This window comes from Ptychodera flava, chromosome 12, assembly GCF_041260155.1.
Source record: "Ptychodera flava strain L36383 chromosome 12, AS_Pfla_20210202, whole genome shotgun sequence".
NCBI lineage: Eukaryota > Metazoa > Hemichordata > Enteropneusta > Ptychoderidae > Ptychodera > Ptychodera flava.
This window is the reverse complement of record NC_091939.1, coordinates 16,684,078-16,704,763: the sequence shown is the minus strand read 5'-3', so window position 1 is coordinate 16,704,763 and position 20,686 is coordinate 16,684,078. Positions and strand designations below refer to the sequence as shown.

At 37.0% G+C, this 20,686-nt stretch overlaps 1 protein-coding gene across 3 annotated transcripts in view; it reads left to right on the top strand.

The window, feature by feature from the left end:
- LOC139145203 (lissencephaly-1 homolog) overlaps positions 1–20,686 on the top strand; it is a 52,627-nt gene that overhangs the window by 18,625 nt on the left and 13,316 nt on the right. For 2 of the 3 annotated variants that reach the window (XM_070716202.1, XM_070716203.1), the window contains 5 exons: positions 2,140–2,421; positions 15,689–15,785; positions 16,924–17,098; positions 18,705–18,801; positions 19,466–19,597. In XM_070716202.1, coding sequence (XP_070572303.1) covers positions 2,140–2,421; positions 15,689–15,785; positions 16,924–17,098; positions 18,705–18,801; positions 19,466–19,597 — 783 coding nt within the window. Of the gene's footprint in view, positions 1–2,139; positions 2,422–15,688; positions 15,786–16,923; positions 17,099–18,704; positions 18,802–19,465; positions 19,598–20,459; positions 20,490–20,686 lie in introns of all 3 variants that reach the window. The other variant, XM_070716201.1, reaches the window with a different exon arrangement.

Here is a 20,686-nt window from a genome sequence, read left to right as displayed (position 1 = left end):
CATACTACAAAAAAACAAAAAAATTTTGTCCCACTTGAAAACATTCAACACTATGCATTACATTGGACTACTCTGTTGTTTCCGTGAATATTCAAATGCATATATGCACGGTGTACACTGTTTTTGCTATATTTGCATTGGTTGCCATTTTACGTTTGGGCACACATTATTTTTCTTGTTCAAAATTGCACATGCAGTCTCACTGGGGCAGTTAACAATACTTGTATTCCAACCCATCAAAGAGCACATTCCCAAAAATTGTTTTAGTTCAGAAGTAAAATCACATAAAGAATGCTAAATGATACAGCTAGTGGGGCTTTGATAATTAATTTAATATAAATGAGCCATCCAGCACTCTTAGAAGTGTGAGGAGAACCCTATGAGAATGTCTGACATTTTCTCATGATAACATGATAATTTTCAAAATTAAGTGTGTGAAATGAAAAACCAATGTTTTAGCTTTTTTCAAACACGTAAATTATACTGGGCAAGTGGTTTTCCAATTCGGGCAAGTGAACTGAACCCCCACTTGCCCGAAGGGCAAGTGGATAAAAAAATAAGTGTCTTTCCCTGATTGATATATGTTGTTTGGTCTACGAGTCCTCATTATGGGACTACACAAATCTGAGCATTATAGTCTTAGGTCTGAGCACTAGTCCACATCACAAACTCTATCTTTTTCATGCGAGGCCAGTGATGATGTAAGCCATTATTTATGTTTTCCCATGTTGGTATTTTGAGAATAAAAATGTAGTTTGAATAGGTAGTGTTTGTAATTTCTCCAAAAACCTTGACAAAGGCTAAGTCTGTGATCATCATGGTTTGAAAACTGCACATGGTTTTCTGTTTTAATAAAATTATCTATTTCTAATAGTGTCTACAAAAAAGTTGATATTGTGCAGTGTCATTTCTCAGTTTAATTTTGCTTTGTTAGCTACTATAGACTATAGTCTATAGAAGCTATTGGGATGGGTATCCGTGGTCAATTAAAAGAGTGGTCAAAGTGATAGGGTTTTATGGTAAAGCTGGGCTGTAAGATTCCTCATGTGCTATTTATAGCAATTATGCAATCTGTGTAAACAGTGCAATGAAAGTGTAACATGATTCCTTATAATGCTTTTGATGACCTTGAACTTCTTAAGTTTCAAACATTTGTCTCTTTAGTGTGCTTTCTCTGAGTACGTACAGTCTCAACTTATTCAACAGAACTTACAATGTTAATTTGAAAGTTAAAATGTGCTTGGTTAATAGGATGAAACTACTGATATTAAAAGATAACCAGCTCAAGATTCTTTATAACCTGACAGATATGCTGTTTTTTTATGACGTAAATCTTGATTTAAGCAAGTCTTGTTTACTTTAATTAGAATGTAATTAACTCTCGTTTATTTGCTATTGTAGACTAATATAGTCTGATGAAATATGCAAATCTGTATTTTTACGGAATTTTTTTCCATTTTTGGTCAGGCCATCCTGAAATGAGCTATCAAAGATGTCCACCTTCATCAATACATGTGTCACAAAAGGTTATTCTCTACATAACACAGCAGAGCTCTGTCAACTGTTGAGTCGCTTGTTTTTTCAAAACCGCTGGTCAGACAGCTTTAATATTTGGTTTACATGTCCCTAGGATGACCTTAGTGAGATGATTTCATACAGTCAGGAAATACTTAATTTTGTATCCATGTCTATAGTAGCTTCAGGGACTTTGGCCCTATGTTTTTGAGGTAGAATGTACCTATGGGACAGATGGACAGACTCCAATTTTTACAATACTTTTCTGATCTACTGCTTGAGGGGGCTCTTTTTGGAGCTCTTTGTAAGAAAATTTTCACTGTCTTAGTTTTTTTGATAATCAAAAATTTCATTTTTCCACATAGATTTAACACAGGGATGGCAGCCATTGTTTTAATTTGAAATATCAGGAAATGTTTTGTAACTTGTTTCTCTCATTCCATACTTTGTACATTGACCCCTGATTTTTACACTTGATTTGGTAAGAGAATGGTTGAAAGTTTACTCGAGGAAAGTTTTAGCCAAAGTTTAAGTATTTCACTTCCAAGGTGTGTACTACCTTAAAATTGCTCACCTCTCAACTTACATTATCAATCTCACAAAATGTCTTCTGTTTTGCTTCAGCCTGGAGAAATTGAAAAGAAGTACACAGGTCTGCTGGAGAAGAAGTGGACATCAGTCATTAGGCTACAAAAGAAAGTTATGGACTTAGAGTCAAAACTTAATGAATGTGAGAAAGAAGTTAGCGGTGGAGCACCTACACGAGATAAACGTTCTCCATCAGAATGGATACCTAGACCCCCTGAAAAGTATTCCCTAAGCGGTCACCGTAGTCCTGTAACCAAAGTTTTATTTCACCCAGTTTATAGTATAATGGTATCCTCATCAGAAGATGCAGCTATAAAGGTGAGACGACAAAATACTCATTCTGTGGGTTTACAGGTGTTGGAATTTACGCCCCCATATTAGACACAAAGGTTACATGAAGGTGTGCCATTTAGAGTTTCTGTCTTTCAAAAGAAAGTCCCTGAGGGTCATATAGAGATATTTTGAAGAAGTTAGGGCCAGGAAGGTATCTTCCTTTGAAATAAATCTTCCTCTTCTGTGATGCTTGCATTCAAACATTGGTGGACATGTAAGCCTTTTCAATAGTAGCGAGAGAAAACTACAAGAATTCATAATACAATTAAAATGATGGTCTGTTTGGTATCAAAAACAAAGGTCATTAAGCAATGCTTCAGGAGTGACATAAGTGTAAGCATGAGAAGTTGACTCTGTAATTTGCAATTTTTTAATTATGACAATATGAATCAATTAACTCTTTGAGTGCAAAAAGTAAATTTTTGTCGTCTTTGTAAAATGTACCCAGTCAATTTTTTTTCAGATTTTTGCCAACATTTTGATGAAAAACTGAAGCCAATGAAATGTGATGTCCATTTGGTCTAAAATTATCAACAAAATTACAGAAAACTTCATAAAAATTTGTAAAATGTTACAATAAACTTTTGGTGGGAAAAATTACAGCACTCAAAGGGTTAAAATGGGTTTCTGTTGAATGCTAGACTAAAATTATTCATTCGCTATTCAGGAGTACAAACGATTATGAGTCATGTCATTGTCATTGGTTTCACCTAACATCACACCTAGGTATGATGGCCCAGTCTGTCATAAAACCCACCAGACATTTGTCATAACTTGAGTATGTCAGCAATTTAGCATGACGGCTAATATACACCCTGGTCACTGACTGACCTGATAATATGGGTCAGAATGTCACAATATTGAAGGTAGAAGTGGAAAATAATGGTATAATGCCTGTAGAGATCGTCATGTGATTTTAAAAGAACACGGAAAAAATTCACTGTATCGTCTCTTGTTCAACTGTTTACAAAACATGGAGACTGTTTTATGGCTTATTATTTAGCAACTGGCCCTTGAAAAAGGGTTGTCCACACAGTGTGTTGGTTCAGTAACTAGGTTTGTCCCCAATGTGTTCAGTCAGGCATAACAAATCTGCAAGTCTTGGTTTCCTGTAGAGCTGTCAATTTATTGGACAAAACAGTGATAGCTGAGTTATCCAGATACATAGCAAATCTTGCTCTTTTGAAAGTGAATTATAGGTTCAATATTATCTACCAACACTTAATAAATCTTGAGGCAGCAAAAAATTTAAAAACATATTTAATATGTTTTGAGTAATTTTGAAGATGTAAATTTATGTTTGTCTGCATTCCTTCTTTACATGTAATATTCTCAAGGACCCACCCTTAGGCAAGTTCAAAGCATTTACAGCCATATAACTGCGACGCTGTTATTATTCACATAGCTTGTCACCAAACAAATTATATTATGCTGGGAAGGAGTGATACCCACCTGAAGATGGTGGTTTGATTTATACATTCTTTTTACACAAGCTCCAGTGCAGAATTCATAAACTATGCCCAGAGCCACAGAGTGTGTCATTTCTCCATGTAATAATGGAAAAATAACACCCACGCAACATCCTTAGTAACCATGGGTAACCACCAAGTGAAATGAATTCTGTCTCTTTCCCCACAGCTGTTAGCTAATGTGATGCAGCAATGGCTCACAAGTGTTTGCTGCAACTTCAGATAATTTTACGCTTTACACGTAGAGATGATTCAAAATACATTTCTCAAACTCCTGAATTGATTCAAGGAGTGCAAAAATCCCTGTAAGTTAAAAAGCACACAGATACCAGATACCCTTTTGTAATATGAGGTGATTATGAAAATACCACAAAGTAAATACGGGGGCATTAGCACATTGCAGCTATGCAAAGAGTTAATATTTGAGTGTATATTCTGAGTTTAATTTCACAGTCAATTTTATTATCACAACTGGAAGTTGTGATATAGAGGTGGTTTCAACCGGTGTTTGATGTCGTCCATTTCCGTAAACGACAAAAAGTCAAAAACTGCTGAACAGACTGCGTTGATATTTGATACCGATGCATAGATGGTTCCAAGGTTCCAATTCCGAAAAATGGAGCCAAACGGAGCGCCGGTTAGATAGTTTTGGGAAATTTCTAACCCCCCTTTTTGGACACCGTGGTGCGAAGCACCAAAGGTGTCCTATGTCGCCACAATGTCTGTGTGTGTGTCCGTCTGTCCGTCCGTCCGTCCGTCTGTCCGTCCGTCTGTCCGTCCGTCCGTCTGTCCGTCCGTCCGTAGACAGATTTTGTTCCACTCATAACTTAAGAACCCTTAGGTCCAATGTCATGCAATTTGGTATTTGGTATTATCATGATGAGACTTAGATCTGATTAGATTTTGGTGGGTGTGGCTTATTAATTAATTGCTCATTTGCATATTTTATGACTTTTTTCGTTCACGCAGATATCTCAGAGACGCCTGGAACGATTTCGTTCAAACTTGGTAAAAGGATAGTACTCTACCTCATACAGATGCACATTGATTTGTTTCACAATGCGATCAAATTTGGCCGTGTTAGAGGGCTTTTTAGTTTTTCACCTCCATAGACTCCATGTTTAAGGCAGTCCATAGACTCCCATGTATAAGGCAGTCCATAGACTCCCATGTATAAGGAAGTCCATAGACTCCCATGTATAAGGCAGTCAATATACTCCCATGTATAAGGCAGTCCATAGACTCCCATGTATAAGGCAGTCCATAGACTCCCATGTATAAGGCAGTCCATAGACTCCCATGTATAAGGCCAAGAAAAATAAAAATTTAGTTTCTCATCGTATTCATATTGCAAAAAGGATGCAGTGACACAGTTTTTAGTCCCCACAGATAAAGTCCAGGGGGCTCATAGATTGGGTCATGTCAGTCCGATAGTCCATCCATGTGAGTCCATCCGTTCACGCAGATATCTCAGACGCTTTGACAAAATGTCACGTGACCTTTGACCTCAAATATACATATTTGTCCATAACTCGGTAACCACAAGTGCTAAACCTTTCATATATGGTGTGATGGGACACCCTATGATGCCACATATTGTACCTCATTAATTATGTGCATATCTAATTTTGAGCAAGCCAATAGAGCTAGAGGTCTGATTTTTGGTATATATGGATAACTTAGCAATACAATTTTTTTGACAAAATGTCATGTGGCCTTGGTGACCTTTGACCTCAAATATACATATTTGTCCATAACTCAGTAATCACTAATGCTACACCCTTCATATTTGGTATGATGGGACACCTTATGACGCCACATATTGTACCTCATTAATTATGCACATATCTAATTTTGAGCGAGCCAATAGAGCTAGAGGTCTGATTTTTGGTATATAGGGATAACTTAGCAATACAATTTTTTGACAAAATGTCATGTGACCTCGGTGACCTTTGACCTCAAATATACATATTTGTCCATAACTCAGTAACCACAAGTGCTACACCCTTCATATTTGGTATGATGGGACACCTTATGACGCCACATATTGTACCTCATTAATTATGCACATATCTAATTTGAGCGAGCCAATAGAGCTAGAGGTCTGATTTTTGGTATATAGGGATAACTTAGCAATACAATTATTTTGACAAAATGTCACGTGACCTCAGTGACCTTTGACCTCAAATATACATATTTGTCCAAAACTCAGTAACCACAAGTGCTACACCCTTCATATTTGGTATGATGGGACACCTTATGACGCCACATATTGTACCTCATTAATTATGCACATATCTAATTTTGAGCGAGCCAATAGAGCTAGAGGTCTGATTTTTGGTATGTAGGGATAACTTAGCAATACAATTTTTTTTGAAAAAATGTCACGTGACCTCGGTGACCTTTGACCTCAAATATACATATTTGTCCATAACTCAGGAACCACAAGTGCTACACCTTCATATTTGGTATGATGGGACACCTTATGACGCCACATATTGTACCTCATTAATTATGTGCATATCTAATTTTGAGCAAGCCATAGAGGTGAATGTATGATTTTAGTATATAGGGACAGACTATAGGATAGAATTTTTTGACAAAATGTCATGTGACCTCGATAACCTTTTACCTAAAATACACGATTATGTCAATAGATAAGTAACCACAAGTGCTATGTCCTTTATATTTAGTAGGATGGGAGACCTTATGACAACACATGCTTTACCTCGTTAATTATGCCCATATATAATTGTGGGCAAGCCAATAGAGGTAGAGGTCTAAATTTTGGCATATATGGATTAATTCAGTGTTCATTCTAGGACGTAAAAACAAGGGGCCACTTTGGGCCCCTACTCCTGTCCCAAGGGGCCATTTTATAAAATCGGGGGCCGTCATGATCACAGATGTAAAACCCTTGAATTTTCTGCTGAAAATACCATAGTCTATCAAGTCAAGAAAAGGAGAATACGAGAGATCGGGCCACCTGTAACCAACGAAGCCTACAGCTAAGTTGTGCTCCGTATACGCTACAGGCCCAACAATGGCAACAGTAAACCACAGTCCCTCTATGGGACTGTGAGCAAACTAACCGTTTGGTTTGATTCAATTGTTTACGTAACTTATGTGATGAATTATTGATGTCGGACTTAAACAACTGCACAAATTACTACGGACTGTGATTTTGACTGGAAACGATCATGATCAAAGCTTAGCGCACCGTAAGGATTTCTACGAGTGGCCCCCGATTTGCACTGGTCGACAATTATCACACTGATACAACACGAGAGTGTAACTCGTACGACCTACATAAGTGATCGATACATCAACTTTTATACATAACTTGTATGTATTAGCAAATTTGCGATCATTGGTTCTGATCTGGCTACTCTGGATAACGAGATATGTCCGACCTAATCCGTGTTGCTCTTCAAAACGATCATATGGCCGGCCAAGCATGAATGCTTTCCTTGCAGTGTTCAACGTTTCGCTGGTACGGACGATAGACGTTGCAAACGCTTCAATTTAAGGGACTACCCGATCATCCTGGGTTCATCAACTATTATATAGTACTGGCGTTAAAAATCTGAGCGGCGACTAGCTTTTCACGATAACGCGGCGGCCAGAGCCGTTGTTTACATTCATCGATCGTACCACATGCGCACGGCTCCAATACACCATTGCCCCTACATCAGTCCTTTTTACCCAGCTTCCTTTGCACCACCATATGTGCCGTAGTGGGCAAAGGTCGAAGGGTAACTGAATCGTTTAACATGGCACACTATGACTGAGGTAATGACCTTCGGGAGCTAGCTACGTAAATGTATGAACTACATGTAAGTGAACTCTGCGTGATCGACCGACCCATTCATAAAATGTTGCGCCCTTGGTGGCGCATCAAAGGTAAAAATGAGGGCCATTCGAGATTTTTTGCGCAAATTGCGCAATGGCGCGTCCTAGAATTAACTCTGTTAATTAGCAATACAATGGTTTTTTTTTTCAAAATGTCACATGACCTTGATGACCTTTGACCTTGAATATGCATATATATGCATAACTCAGGGACCACAAGTTCTTTACGCTTCAATTTTGATAGGATAGTAGACCTTAAGATGTCACATCTTGTACCTCATTTATTATGCACATATGTATTTCTTGGCAGGCCAATACAGCTAGAGGTCTGATCTTTTTCCCGATTTAGAACCATTACTTAGACATGCCTCTTGTTTCAAAATGGGAACAATGACATAGACCTATGTGTCCATAGATCTGAACATATACACTCCAGTGATACTTCTGACCTCATTTCCCTGCCCCATCAAGACTAATACTCCTATTACAAGTGGGGACTATGTCATTGTCAATGACTTGTTACTTCTAGAATATACAGAATATTATCTCACTAGTGAGTGTCTGAATATTATTCTGAATTGTATTCCAAAGCACATTCTGAAAGGACTCTTCTGGAATATACAGAATATTATCTCACATAGTGAGTGTCTGAATGTTATTCTGAATTGTATTCCTAAGCACATTCTGAAAGTAACTCTTCTGAAAATTTCACATTCTTTGCCACTGCACCATCTCCCTAATACATACTGATGACCCACGGTGTCCACTCAAGTCTCACTTTGATTATGTAATTGATTTTAGGGGTCTTTCATATACCGTATTCCTCCGATTCTAAGACCCCGCCCGTTTATAAGACCCCCAGGATTATTTTATCGATTCGTAATTGGCCGTTAGTTCGTTTATAAGACCCCCCAGGGGGGGTACACCCGAATTTTGACTGGAACAATATAGAGCCATTGTGATGAGACCAGAGTATCCACAACACCTACGCTGCTTATCAAAGTCACAAACAAGTGTCAAAGTGAAGTATCAAACCTCACACACACACACACGCACACTATTGTTGGGGTTTGGAACATGTCAGTCGGGAACAGTGCTATCATTTCCTGGCGATACTACACTTGGATTTCACTACCTAAATGAACAATATAAAAGAGTTGGATTTTTTAGTGTCTCGATCTAGTACAATGTCGTCTTTTCGTTACTGTCATTTTGCTACCATCAAAATAAGCAGATTTTTCAACATCTTGATTACATGTATGTACGAATCGAAAATTTCGATGCAATTTGGCTACCATGAAATGAACATTTAGGATAGTCGGGTTTTCGGACTTGTAGATCAAGTACGATTCGCTCATTTCATCACGATCAAACAAACACAATTTACACTCATACAAACACAAAAAAGTTTGGGTATCAGTTGTTCTCTTTTTGGAGACTGTTGTGGCCCTTAAAAAGGGCCGTTTCATTTTTTTGGTCAGCGGCATGATTTGATCTGTTTTAGTGAATATGTACGGTGAAAACAGTACCTCGGACTGATTGCTTTAGCAGAGGTACAGCCGCATTATTTGCCAAAACACCGACGTGACATTTCTCTGCCATGCCAACTCTTGGAGAATGGATGAATGCTTTCTTCTTTGCCTTCAAGTAGTATTTTTGTTGACTGACACGTCACGATCGATGATATTCGAAAGTAACCGTGCCTGGTATGAGTGCTGCATCTCGCTTCAAACTTTCAACTTTGCAACCATCTTGAACAACGGCTACAGCATTTCGATCATGTATATTGTCTGCATCTCGGTGAAGTTCATATGGCAAACCAAGTTCTAGCTGATTGCGACGGTAGTTAGGCATGCCGACAGCGAGAATGTTTTTAATAATTACTTTTTCTTGCCCATGACGACCGTGCACTGTCTTATGACTTTTCAGAAAATAAAGTCTACGATAAATCGACGCATTTTTATAGGATCTTGTAACGATGTCGGGAAATCCTTTTGTTGCCGTTATCAATAGAAAATTTGGGACGTGTGAATGACACAAGCTTTTTGAACTTGCTTCGCTCAACTTTTACACTTTCGTTTTCATACTTCTGAGGCAAAAGACCACGGCACATGAAAAAGTTGCTCTTTAAATGGTGTGCTTATAAAGATTTTTTCAACAGTTTTCTATCAGGTAAGGTATCTTTTGTGATCATTGTGAATAGCTGCACGTTTTCTCTTACGTTCAAATTTACCATTAAAGTATAAAAGATTTTTTCAACAGTTTTCTATCACGTAAGTTTTCTTTTGTGATCATTGTGAAGCGCTGCAAGTTTTCTCTTACGTTCAACTTTACCGTATAAGCAACCAGTGAAAATAGAAATATCATTGGCATCGTAAAATCTTTCAAAAAGACTTAATGACGACGATATCGACTTCGACTGGTTTGACTTAGATGAAGAGGGCAATTATTGTGTTGACAAACGAAACGCGATATCCAAAGTTTCTTCCGCGCATGAACTGAAAATTCTTTGAATTTCTTCCGTTTATGTTTCATCAATTTTGTAGTTTTTCTCATATAATGAAGGTATTTATTGTTTGAACGGCATTTGTTTGTGTCCTTTCCTGAACTAGTCCCAGCAATGAGTAGAACGATAGTGTAACAGATTTTCAAGATTATGCACGCTTTCGAAGTCTTGCAAGGGAAAAATACCCAACTTCATAAGCTTAAACGGCCCTATACACTTACAGTTAGAACAAAAACGTGCATTCCGAACAGTTGATCATAGATGACTGAATTCCACATCAGGAGACATTTCGGTCATCGATACAAGTAATAAAAAAACTTCAGGGTGTATTGCCAAAAAATCAACACACCAAATATAAAGCAGATTGGCGCAGCAATCTTTCGTCTCGGCCAGCCGATGCCTCAACACAAAACACTTTACCTGTTCGAGCCTGCCTGTTCGTAAGATCACATTTCGTTTCGAGATACGGTTAGACTTTTTGAAACTAGGAGCAAAATAATAAAACTCACGACGTGTAATTGATTGTTTATTTTAAGGAGTACAGTAAATGAAAATCGTACATAGAAAACATCGGACGGACACCATCCCACTGAACAGAATTTTACCTTGACCTCATGCACTGACACCTTTGACCTATTGCGTAAATTGACCAATCACAGCCAGCGGAACTTCAGGGACTTTCCCTTCACTCATTGTCTGACCTTTGTGCCATGCTATGGGGAGCTAGCTGCTGCTGAGGAACGTACTTGTTGTACTAAGTTTCGTGGTGATTATCTATTCACGAAATACAAAGATTTATTGCTATCGTATTGTTTAGTAAAAGAAGGTATGGCAAATACGTATATTACAAGACTTGTGGATCTCCATTAATTTATACTTGTACAGATTCGACTGCCAGTATCTACGCAGCATGGCCATGAGTCGATATCACAAAGATGAGTTGTCTGTAGCGTGAATCAAAAAATCATTGGCATAAAATATTTGCATAACATTGCATAAATTAGCATAAATTAACGTCGACGTTCGATTTCGCGGTGACATCCGTTTATTAGACCCCCCATATCTTTTTCGTCATCTTTGGTTCTGAAAAGGGGGTCTTAGAGTCGGAGGAATACGGTATGTAGTTTTGGAATGTACACCAATCCTGCATTGTGGACTGTTTTTACAGTTATGCTCAACGGAAAGTAGATGATGAGATTAAATGATACCTTACTCAATTACTAATTTACATCAGACACTTTATTTCTAAAACTACACTAGTACCTCACAATATTGCTTGCGAGCGGCAAGTTCTCAAAGACAAGAATAACAAATACCAGACCTAAATGATTCCTTAACATAACAGTCGCTTGCCTGCTTCTCTGCCGGACATGAGTGCCTTATCTCTTTCCACTGGTTTATTGCCGTAATCTTATACCACAATACTAATTACACAGCGACAAAAAGACAACTGTAGTTCTTGCTGAATGTCGGCAGAGAAGCAGGCAAGCGACTGTTATGTTAAGGAATCATTTAGGTCTGGTATTTGTTATTCTTGTCTTTGAGAACTTGCCGCTCGCAAGCAATATTGTGAGGTACTAGTGTAGTTTTAGAAATAAAGTGTCTGATGTAAATTAGTAATTGAGTAAGGTATCATTTAATCTCATCGTCTACTTTCCGTTGAGCATAACTGTATGAGTTGTTGAACAGAAATGAGGTTTTGATGAATGTTAGAAATATGCAGGATGGCTGATTCAAAGTATAAGAGATTTCTATGGTCTTTTGGGCATCAAAAGCAATAAAAAAAAACATATTCATAGTTTAGATTCTCACTTTTGAGATGACCCTAGGCATTTGTTAAGTAAACATCCTTGAGTCAATATACAGACTTTGACATTCCAGAGATTAAGTATCCACAACCTCACATGTTACAGTCTTTCACTACAATGGTATGGCCCAAACCCATTGTTATCAATGGAGAGTGTGGACCTGTCTACAGGAAATTGGGGTGAACAGGTTAGACAATGACGTTACAAGTTGTAGGTTAGTTATCAAGGTAGCACCAGCATAGAGTCCTGAGCATCTGTCCATGTGTTCTCACAGCAAATTACAGGGAAAAAAATTATTTGAGAAGTTTCTCTCCTTTAAATAGAAGTATATTACAATTTAAACCTGTCATGGAAAGATTGCTCTCAAATGATCTGAAACACAGTTATTGCCCATTAGCAACAAATCTATAGCAAGATTTATGTAAAGTTCATGAACTTACACAAGGTATTAGACAAAAGATGACCATGACTTTGCTACTTTTCAACATTTATTTCAATCAGATTTCCCCAGCTTAGTGTATAATTTTGTAATCTTAATTACTGTCAACTTAGCTTTACTAACTTACTCTAACCTCATTATTCTTACACCACTGTTATACTTTATAACCACAAAATTTCAAGAGATGCATATATGATTGTCACATAACAAACAATTTACAAATATGTCTTCTGCTTTTTTCTCTATATACATATACATGTCTCTTTTCTCATAAAAATGAGCTTAAAATCGCAATGTGAAAAATAGTCTTTCAGCTATATGTTGCTCATTGACTTTGTGGTCTGTCTAATTCACAGTGAGTGTGGTTGTTGATAAATGCCGATAATACTAGGCGGTCATTATGTCCAAGCGCCATTGGCGGTATTTTTTAACATAATGACCATAGGTCATTATCACATCTGGAAGTTGTGATATAGGGTTAGCTTCAACCGGTGGTGGACAGTGTCCATTTTCCGTAAACGACAAAAAGTCAAAACCGCTGAACAGACTGCATTGATATTTAGTAGAGATATTCAGACTAATTCCAAAGTTCAGATTCCAAAAAATGGAGCCAAACGGAGCAGCGGTTAGATAGTTTTGGGAAATTTCTAACCCCCCTTTAACTAATTGATTTTAGGGGTCTTTCATATATGTAGTTTTGGAATGTACACCAATCCTGCATTGTGGACTATTTAATGAGTTGTGGAACAGAAATGAGGTTTTGATGAATGTTAGAAATATGCAGGATGGCTGATTCAAAGTATAAGAGATTTTCATGCGCTTTTGGTAATAAAATTGATAAAAAACAACATATTTAATGTTTTAGATTTCTCACATTTGTTATGACCCTTAACATTACAGACTTGATGACATAACTAGCTGCTGGACCTGTTTACTTGCGCATTGATTTAAAGACAAAGATCGTTTTATTTTGTAATAAGGACGTGTGATTTCGTAAAATATAGTCTATTAGCCTGGAAATGTGATTTTTGCGAATATTGCTTACCCCACTGACAAACAGTGTGGTTTGAAAATGGCTGGAATTCGCTACTTCGGGACTTTGTTTTCTGTGTGCATTTACTGACAAACTCCAAACCCGCAGCACCTACCCATTCAGTATTTCATGTACAGGTGTACCCAGAGATAGAGTAGTTTCACAATGTGCCAGTTGTGATCAAGTGCCATTGGTGCTATTTTTAGCTACTATAGACTATAGTCTATAGAAGCTATTGGGATGGGTATCCGTCCGGCGTCCGGCGTCAGTCTGTATGTATGTATGTATGTATGTCCGTTTGTGAGGCGTCCGTCCACTCAAATATCTTGAGAACCGCAGTACTTACTGATTTGATATTTGTTGTGTAGATGAAAAATATGATTTTGAGAAACTATTTTTTTTAATTTTTTGATATTGTCGAAAATAGGCAAATTAATGCCAAAAAAGGTGTTTTTGGTAAAAAATCTTCTTCTTCATAACCGCTGGTCAGACAGCTTTGTTATTTGGTATACAGGTCCCTAGGGATAACCCACTTAGATTTGTTCAAATTGTAATGAAATATGCAAATGTGTATTTTTAAGGAATTTTTTTGTCATTTTTGGTCAAAATTTGACTTACATTGTATGTAATTCTTGTACTGTATAAACCCTATCAATTCACCCAGAAAAAAATAATGAATATGATTGTAAATAATCGAATTAATTAGGAAATCATCAAAGCCAAAATAATTTTAGTGTGGAATTATCAGAAAGTTCACCTTTTTTGACAGTTCATAGTGAAATGCTTACCATCTTGGAGGATTAAAACATGTAAAGGCAACTTTCCTGAATCCCAACTTTGATATATTCTGAACCACCATTTATGTTATCTAAAAGAAATTGCTCATAATAGTTTGTCATGATAGGGTGGTCAAATAAATAGAGATAGAGAAAGTTCTAATTTCCATTTATGGTTGACTTGGTAAGGATGAAATAAGATTACTTTTTGAGGAAAAAAATAGAGTGGTCAATTAAAAGAGTGGTCAAAGTGATGGGGTTTTATGGTAAAGCTGGGCTGTAAGAATCCTCATGTCCTATTTATAGCAATTAGGCAATCTGTGTAAACAGTGCAATGAAAGTGTAACATGATTCCTTATAGTGCTTTTGATGACCTTGAACTTCTTAAGTTACAAACATTTGTCTCTTCAGTGTGCTTTCTCTGAGTATGTACAGTCTCAACTTATTCAACAGAACTTACTTACAAGTAAATTTGAAAGTTAAAATGTGCTTGGTTAATAGGATGAAAATAAAAGATAACCAGCTCAAGATTCTTTATAACCTGACAGATATGCTGTTTTATTATGGACGTAAATCTTGATTTAAGCAAGTCTTGTTTACTTTAATTAGAATGTAATTAACTCTTATTTGCTATATACATTGTATAGTCTGATGAAATATGCAAATCTGTATTTTTACAGAATTTTTTTCCATTTTTGGTCAGGCCATCCTGAAATGAGCTATCAAAGATATCCACCTTCTTCATCAATACATGTGTCACAAAAGGTTATTCTCTACATAACACAGCAGAGCTCTGTCAACTGTTGAGTCGCTTGTTTTTTCAAAACCGCTGGTCAGACAGCTTTAATATTTGGTTTACATGTCCCTAGGATGACCTTAGTGAGATAATTTCATACAGTCAGGAAATACTTAATTTTGTATCCATGTCTATAGTAGTTTCAGGGACTTTGGCCCTATATTTGTAATTTTACATCCTGCATTAATTGTTGGATGTCAAATTGGTCAAATAGTAACCATTATCGTGCAATGCAGCAAATTTTTCTGGATATTTAAAAACTCCACAATGGAGCTTAATCTTGAATTCTGACAGCCAGTACAACAATATGATTATGTACAGAGCATGAAACGAATCAGGCCAATTGTCCAGTGAGTCTCTCAGAATGTCCTCAAGTAAATGCACACAGGTACCCACGAAAGAGCACTGAGCTTAGAGTGCCTGGAAACTGTCATTGTGACAGAAGGGGTGTTCTGTATGATTCTTTAATCACACAAAATTTTCTTGTTCTTGATGGAAGAAGTAAAATGATAAATATTTGTGCATTTTGTTTTGTGTTTGCACATATTGAACATTGTGTCTTTTGTGTGGCAGGTTTGGGATTATGAAACAGGTGACTATGAGAGAACATTAAAAGGACACACAGATTCCGTGCAAGACGTAGCATTTGACCAGAATGGCAAACTACTAGGTAAGGAATGACGCAAAGGAGGGTGATGATACAGTCAAGAAAATGAAGTACCCGATGGAATCTAATTGATTTACAAACTAAGAGCAACAGGCCAATCAGGATGAGGATACAAAATTACAATAGAGAATAATTATGACTAGGACAAAGTAATATTGTTTTTGCATGTAAAAGTGGCATTGCTGTGTATTAAGGAAAACTTTGACAGAAATTTGCAAAAAATGTACCATGTTACCTTAAAATTCAAAATTGTGGTTTGTCATCATTGTTTGTTTGTAAGCTTGTTGCCCTGCAATGTCAAGGTGAAAGAAAGAAACATATGTGCTGGCTATTTATAGTGACATCACCATGGCGGTAGCAAGGTTACTATAAGCAGGGACAGGTCAATAAATTAGTAAGATCATTCCCAATCTGATTAAAATCAGATGTAGAGATCGTGAGTGACCTTTCCACTTTCACTTGTTCTTTGCTGTTCCTGTTAGCAGACAGTTGCTTCACTACATCTGACCCTCTGCCATAGAAGATTGTGTTCAAATCTCGCACTTTACAGAAGTCAATCAGGTTGCATTTATAAATACAATGTTGCAGTCAATAACTCCTGGCAGTTGTAAGCCTCTCTCTGATTGGTTGGCTGTTCTGACTGATACATTACAAACTCTGAAGATCTGAACATTCTACATGTTGTCCATTTGAAGTAGAAATCAATTTATTGATAGGTTAGACTATGATTAAATGACATTATCATGTGCATGAGATCTTGAAAATGGCTGATGAGAAATGAATATCCAAAGATAATTACTGTACTGTGTGACATGAAGTAGGCGCTAAACTATGTTCAGAGGCAAAGGTTATTCTACTGTGTTGGCATAGATGAAAACAGAAATGTGTCCCTGTATCTGTAATCGCACAAATAAGATAGTGTGGTATTGAACACAGTCCAAGGCAGTAGTACAGTAAGCATTGTTTTTTTATTATCACAACACATGCAAGACAGTCTTCTGCTAAAAATGTATGTTCACATCATGAAGGAAATAGTTTCATGTATCGTTATGTAAGCTTACATCTCATCCCTGTGTGAGATGTTAGCCAAGAAGTCAGACATTGGTTTAGCTGGGCTTCTTTCTCCTGTGTACCATTACAGCATCCTGCTCTGCAGACATGACCATAAAATTATGGGACTTCAACAGTTACGAGTGTATAAAGACAATGCACGGACATGACCACAACGTGTCCTCCATTAACTTCATGCCCAGTGGTGATTTCCTAGTCTCAGCGTCAAGGGATAAGACAATCAAGATGTGGGAAGTATCTACAGGGTGAGTTTTCACAATTGCTGTGCTAGCTAAGTAGTATGCACCTCAAAAACTTTTGCTCAAACTTTCCTCAATGAAACTTTCAACTATACTCTTACCAAATCAAAATTAACAATCAGGGATCACTGTGCAAAGTTTGGTACTGGGGAAACAAATTACCTAACATCTACCAATATTTGAAATTCAAAATTGCTGCCACCCCTGTGTTAAGGTAGTATGCACCTCGAAAGTGAAAGACTTAAACTTTTGCTCTAACTTTCCTCAAGGAATCTTTCAATCATTCTCTTTCAAAATCAAAAATAAAAATAGGGGGTCACTGTGCAAATTTTGGTACTAGAGAAACAAATTACCCAAGATTTACCGATATTAGAAATTCAAAATGGCCGCCATCCCTGTGTTAACTCTATGGAGAAAAATATTTTCGAATTTCAAAAAACTAAGCTGGTGAAAAGTTTTTCACCAAGAGCTTTAACCCTTTCACCACCATGGTTTGTCCCAACTCCATCGTTTTCTATGGTAAAGTTGGACCTGTATACAGGGAACTGGGGGTGAAAGGGTTAAAATGAACCCCAACATGTGGTATATCAGAAGAGAATTGTAAAAGTTTGAGAGTCCGAATGTCTGTCCCCGAGGTGCGTTCTACCTTAACTGTATGGAGGAAAAATGTTTTCTTACACCAAGAGCTTTAAAATGAGCCCCCACAAGTGGTAGATCAGAGAAGAATTGTAAAATTTTGAGAATCCAAATATGTGTCCCCAAGGTACATTATACCTTAACTAGACTGAAAGCAGGGCATTAATCGTAAGTATTTGCTGAAATGTGTGATTCAGCTCTGTACCATTGTGTATGAAGTGACAAGGTTACATGAATCACATGAAACCTGCCGTGGACTGTGCAAGCATGCATACTGTATAGAGAAAATTGCTGACAGTCACGAGTGGTCTAATGCCTTTTCACAATAGTGTTCTTTGAAATACACAAGGGCATAAGTGTCACTTCTAGTGTAAAGAAACATAGTGAAATGGTAATTCCCATTCTAACCAGAATTGATGTCAAGTAACCCCATGCATGATGATGTACAGGAATGTGATCAGTTTATGTGCATGACTTCTGAAGAAAAATATCTGGTTTGTCTGTACATTACACTAGTTTGGGAGGTCCTTGGTTCCATCCCCATTCAACCGCATATTCCAAAGAAAACTGCTCATCATTGAAATGTGCCTGTCAATCTCACTGACTTGAAATTAGAGGATTGATAGGGGACCCTGTAGATTAAGTTTGGTTCATCAACATGGTCCATCAAAAGAAAGACAAAACCAAGAAGCAAAACTTGTAATTTCCTCCTATGAGAGTGGATAGACAATACATAATATTTAGAATAGAAAGAAGGTCTCTAACATTAATTTACCCTTATTCGCATCAGAAAGTATTCATGAATAAGACATGTCAATTCAGTGCAGATCTTCCTTTTGAATTCAAAGAAAGTTATGTTTTAGTAGCAAGAGTTCATGAAAGTCCATACTATTTTATTCAACAGCTATGTTGTTCACATAGACTGTTTGTGATTTTACTGAATACTTTTTTGTTGTGTCATCTCTGTCTATGGCAGCTACTGCGTGAAAACATTTACCGGTCATAGGGAATGGGTTAGGTCTGTCAAAGTCAACCCAGATGGCTCACTACTTGCTAGTTGTTCTAATGACCAGGTGAGTTCTTCTCAACCACAGTTTTTCATCAAACCCTGCTAAATATAGCTTGCCACAATATTCTTGCCAAGTTCATAAGTCACCATCATGTCAAGGGGTTATAAAAATCAGTAAAGTACAGCATGTAACATATTACTTACAACATGGTTTTACACATTTTTATCCACGGTGATTGGGAATCTATTTACAGGGAAGTTTGGGTGAACAGGAATACAGAACGGACCAAATGAAGACCCATAAAATATGTGTAAACCTAATTTTCAATGACTCGTCTTACTGAGATATACACTTACATATTTAGTTTTGATGACATCTCCTGATAATAACTTGTTTCACATTGATTTATCTCACTTTAACCTCCTATGTACTTCTGAATCAGTATTTATATAAATTTTTGATGACAAGACCTGCCAATGGTTAAACTTGAACATTGTCATATGACTCCCTGTTTTACTAAATAACCATTGGTGGCGCTATAATTGCTAATTATGCAAATGACCTGATAACTGTTCATGACAACAGACCAAGTATCACAAAATGTACTCCACCAGATTCTGCCATGTTAATAAAGAGACACATTGTTCATATTCATCATATGGGCCACACAGAAATCAAAATAAGCCTACACAATTGTACTACTTCTTGTTTCTATATTGTGATCTAGACTGTTAGAGTTTGGGTAGTGGCAAACAAAGAATGTAAATTGGAACTACGAGAACATGAACATGTGGTTGAGTGCATAGCATGGGCTCCAGAGTCTGCTCTTCCTACAATTAACGAAGCCATTGGCTCAGAGGTAAGCACACTCCAGGTGAAGCCTGTCACTTTGAACTGATGAGTGGTTTACATGCTGCTGTTATTGTTTGTTTGAAATGATTTTTGAAGTTGAATTTCTTAAAGCCATACCCTGCAAGAAAACCCTTCCAGAATTATCCTGATAGCAAAATAACAAATGTAGGCCTTGATCAATCATGTCACAATGTCCAGATTTTCAAATAAGCAAAGGAACTGAGTGATGCTAATATGATTTTAAAAGTTTTGCTTGAATTCCAATGACAAAATATAGTGCTTCTGTGAGTTACCTGTATGCTGAGATGCCCCCTGTGTACAAGAGGAAAACAGAAACCGGTGAAAGGTCTAGACCATACACTGCCATGCCATTGGAAATCCACATCCAGAAATAAAGCTAGTTTCTTCTTTCTAGTCAAAGCTATAGATACACTTTTTATGGTGAATACAATATTGTGATGATGGCAGTTAGTTTGACATATAAAAATCATTTATCATCCCAGAGGAAGCCCGTAATATTTATCTATTTTGACTAATAAATGATGTGCAATAACATATCAGCACCAAGCAGCTGATTTTAAAATCACATAGTGTTTGCACATATAGTTCAGCATATACAAACTGCCATGTTTTTCTGTCTAGAAATTCCTCACAGAAAAGAATGTAGGATTGCTTATGTTTGCATTAATTGCTAATATTTCATTCCACGTATTTAGATTTAGTCTTTCGGACTGTCTATTTTTAAGACTTTCTTTTGCACATTGTATTTGCTTCTAGGGAACTTTGTGGTTGAGTTTCGGGATCCTTTATTGATTTTATGTTGTACTATTTTTTGTTTTCATTCATATATTCTGGTGGGTATTTTACAGCTTACAAATGACGCCACTGTCAAAGATCAGGTATTTTTGCTTTTACGTTGCTTGCATTTAGTTTGCATGAATAGTCCATCAACAGCTCTGTAGCAACCTCAGACTTATATTATTAGTCTTGTAACTGTCATGATTGGCTTCTAATTTACTAACTGGATATAGTCTCTTATCTCTGCTGTCCTCTCTAGGGTAACCTTTCACTTCTCTCACCAACTATAATAAATGCT